A 2,737-nucleotide genomic window follows, 5' to 3' on the forward strand; every position below is an offset into this window, starting at 1 on the left:
TAACTTGAGCTACGAACAAAAATTCTTCATTTTGCGATTTCCATGAGCTAACCATCTGGGCCCCCTACGTTAGTAGCGGATCTCTGCTTTGATTAAGCTTGCCCAAGGTCTAATAATTGCCTAAGCTTTGCTTGTAAACAGGTAGAACTTGGGTGTCTGTGATGACTTGCTACTTGCCCTTTCCCATCAATAGAAAATACAATTGTTCGGACCACACAAAATTAGCCGAGAGAAGCCTAAAATGCATAAAAATGTGAAAATGGGTGCAAGATGCAAATGATGCAAATAAGGGTCCAGGATGCGAAAATATGAAAATAAGAGCACAGGAGGTGAATAAATTTTGTTTGCATAAATTTGAGAGCATTAGTCATCAGTAGAGTCAGACCAAATATGTTTTTACCAAAAAAAAATATTTATCACATACTTTGGGAATTTAGGGCAATTTTGGCCCAAAAAAAATATTCCGATCTGGAGCCTAGTCATCAGGCAACTGTTGCTTACGTGAAAGACCCTACAAGGGTTTGATCACACTTTTTATACGTAGATGACTGTACCTATAGACAGGAAGTAAGAAAAGGCAAGAAGTTCATAGTTGGTAACATCGAAATAAAGGCTTGAACACAATTCATAAAACTTTGATCGTTTCCCCATTGTTCACCAATTTTATCAATTTTACCCATTTTTCATGAACTACTCATAAAAGAATATGCTAGGAAAATTTGTCCAATTATTTCAGACCCGTTCTCTGGTGATAAGAAATATACTGCTTCTTTAACTGTTGAATATATACACATATTGGTCCTTGAATTGGTGCTTTTTGTAATTCCCATTGTCGTTCGCATCGTGCATTCCCTGTAAGACCAATAAGACTATGAGACCAAGATCAAGGAACCGTTTCCAAGGTGTTTGGTATCTGCATGGAGTCTACGTAAATTTGTCAGCTTACGAGCGCGGTGCATTAATTTAGTCACATGATCCCACTTATCCTTAGGCTGTCTTCGAACGCTTGCTCTGATTCTCGGCGATTTTCCCGTTTCATGAAGTGTATTGGCACCGGGGATTGGCCTCAGCCTTCGCGAACCTCGGTCCAAGATCTTGGCAGGCACACCGCCATTTTCCTTTAGGCTTAGGGTAGAAAGATCCTCTCCATGTACTTTTCAAGCGGCCAGTTAGTTGGGCTGCGCCCGAACAAAAGGACTAGTTAGGTGCATACCGTCACAAGAGTTTGGTAGATCAACCCAAGAACCACGGGAATATGGACCGATATGCTAGGGCTTAGAGCTAGCAATTTGGAAGCGAGTGAACCTATTTATTGTTTTCTCCTTCAAACGAGTCGGACCAAAGGCTGCTACAACTTCGTGTTTTGATTTTCGTAACAAGGCACTGAATGAAGAAACTAGCCCGCTTTATGTTATCAATGTACACTTAACTTATTCATTTGTTTTTGGGTCCGTAGCGTTATGTAGCGAGCTTCGAGGGGGCATAACTTTTGATTCAGTTATTCGATTGAGCTGAAAATTGACGTGGAAAGTCGTAGCGACCTGAGGTCAGTCTCATTTGAGGAAGAACGCAATGCGTTGACATTTTTCAGAAACGTCAATTCTCGACCCTAGCATCCCCGTCCATATTCCAGTAGTTCAGGATGAGCCAAGCGAGTAAAGGTTGAAAGTAGGTGGCCTGCTGCTCCTTTCCTCTGAAAGGGAATAACTCTTCCTTAAAACTATCCTTATCATCGCTAATATCCTAAGTATTAACATTCCGAAGATCCCTTTCGCTTTAGGGATTGATTTTAAGTCATGGGGCGATTCGATTCTACTAAAAGCGCGTGATTAGATTCGAAAGGAACGGCCAACCGACGGAAGACGGGGGGACGGACGGACGGACGGACCGACCGACCGACCGACAAAATGGACCCACTAAAGGAGATCGACTGATCGAGTAGTAAGAGGCCGACCGACCGACCGACCGTTCGTCCTTGCTTGCTTGCGATCCAACTGGGGAAAGTACCCTCTCTCCTCCTCCTTTTCCTTCTTCCAATTGTCTAAAACTGAGCTTAGGAGTTGGAGTTGGGTTCTCTCCGCGATCTGTGCTGTTACTCCGGAGATTTCTACCGATTTGTAAACGACCTCGGCCAAGTCCCAAAACAAACCAGTGAAGGTTGGTTTCAACTCCAGCGCTTGAGAGGAAAACACTAGGATAATGGTGGTGGGTTCGTCTTTGGACATCAAGCAGATTTGGATGCCAACGGATGATGAACCGACAACTCAATACCAACCAGACCATCTTTAGAGTTAGTGTGAGGATAATGATATCCCAACTGAACGCGAAAGGGTTATTGGATATTGGACCAACTCGTGCTTGGTTTCTCTTGGGAGTGTATGTGTTCCTCTGCTTGGTGGCTCAATCATGCTCCTCTACAGGTAAGATATTTGATCAGACATATTCGGGCTCTCTCACTCGTTGTCTATGAAGTGTAAGATACCATCACATGGCGCCACCACATGTGGCATTATATTGCTAGAGTTTTATGTAGTGAGAGATGAAACAAAAAGAATAGATATAAACGATCATTTTTGAGATCCTAACGGATGAAAAGAGACCAACTAGTGGCATCAAAAGTATTGATGCAAAATCCCCACAAGTATTTCATATTCATCAATCCTGGAACAAATGTGTAACGAGTGTCTTCGATTGGAATCGTGGCTTCAGATTCTTTTTCGTGATTGGAATTTGAATA

At 42.6% G+C, this 2,737-nt stretch overlaps 1 protein-coding gene across 4 annotated transcripts in view; it reads left to right on the forward strand.

Moving 5' to 3' along the window:
• Positions 1-1,939: 1,939 nt before the first annotated feature.
• Positions 1,940-2,737, forward strand: part of LOC131878292 (protein kinase C-binding protein NELL1-like) — a 24,749-nt gene continuing 23,951 nt past the window's right edge. For 2 of the 4 annotated variants that reach the window (XR_009373000.1, XM_059224223.1), the window contains exon 1: positions 1,940-2,420. Coding sequence is in view for 3 of the 4 variants with exons in the window: in XM_059224223.1 (XP_059080206.1) it covers positions 2,249-2,420 (172 nt within the window). In the remaining variant the exon portion in view is untranslated. The remainder of the gene's footprint in view (positions 2,421-2,737) is intronic. The other 2 variants (XM_059224224.1, XM_059224225.1) reach the window with 2 other exon arrangements.

This window comes from Tigriopus californicus, chromosome 3, assembly GCF_007210705.1.
Source record: "Tigriopus californicus strain San Diego chromosome 3, Tcal_SD_v2.1, whole genome shotgun sequence".
NCBI lineage: Eukaryota > Metazoa > Arthropoda > Copepoda > Harpacticoida > Harpacticidae > Tigriopus > Tigriopus californicus.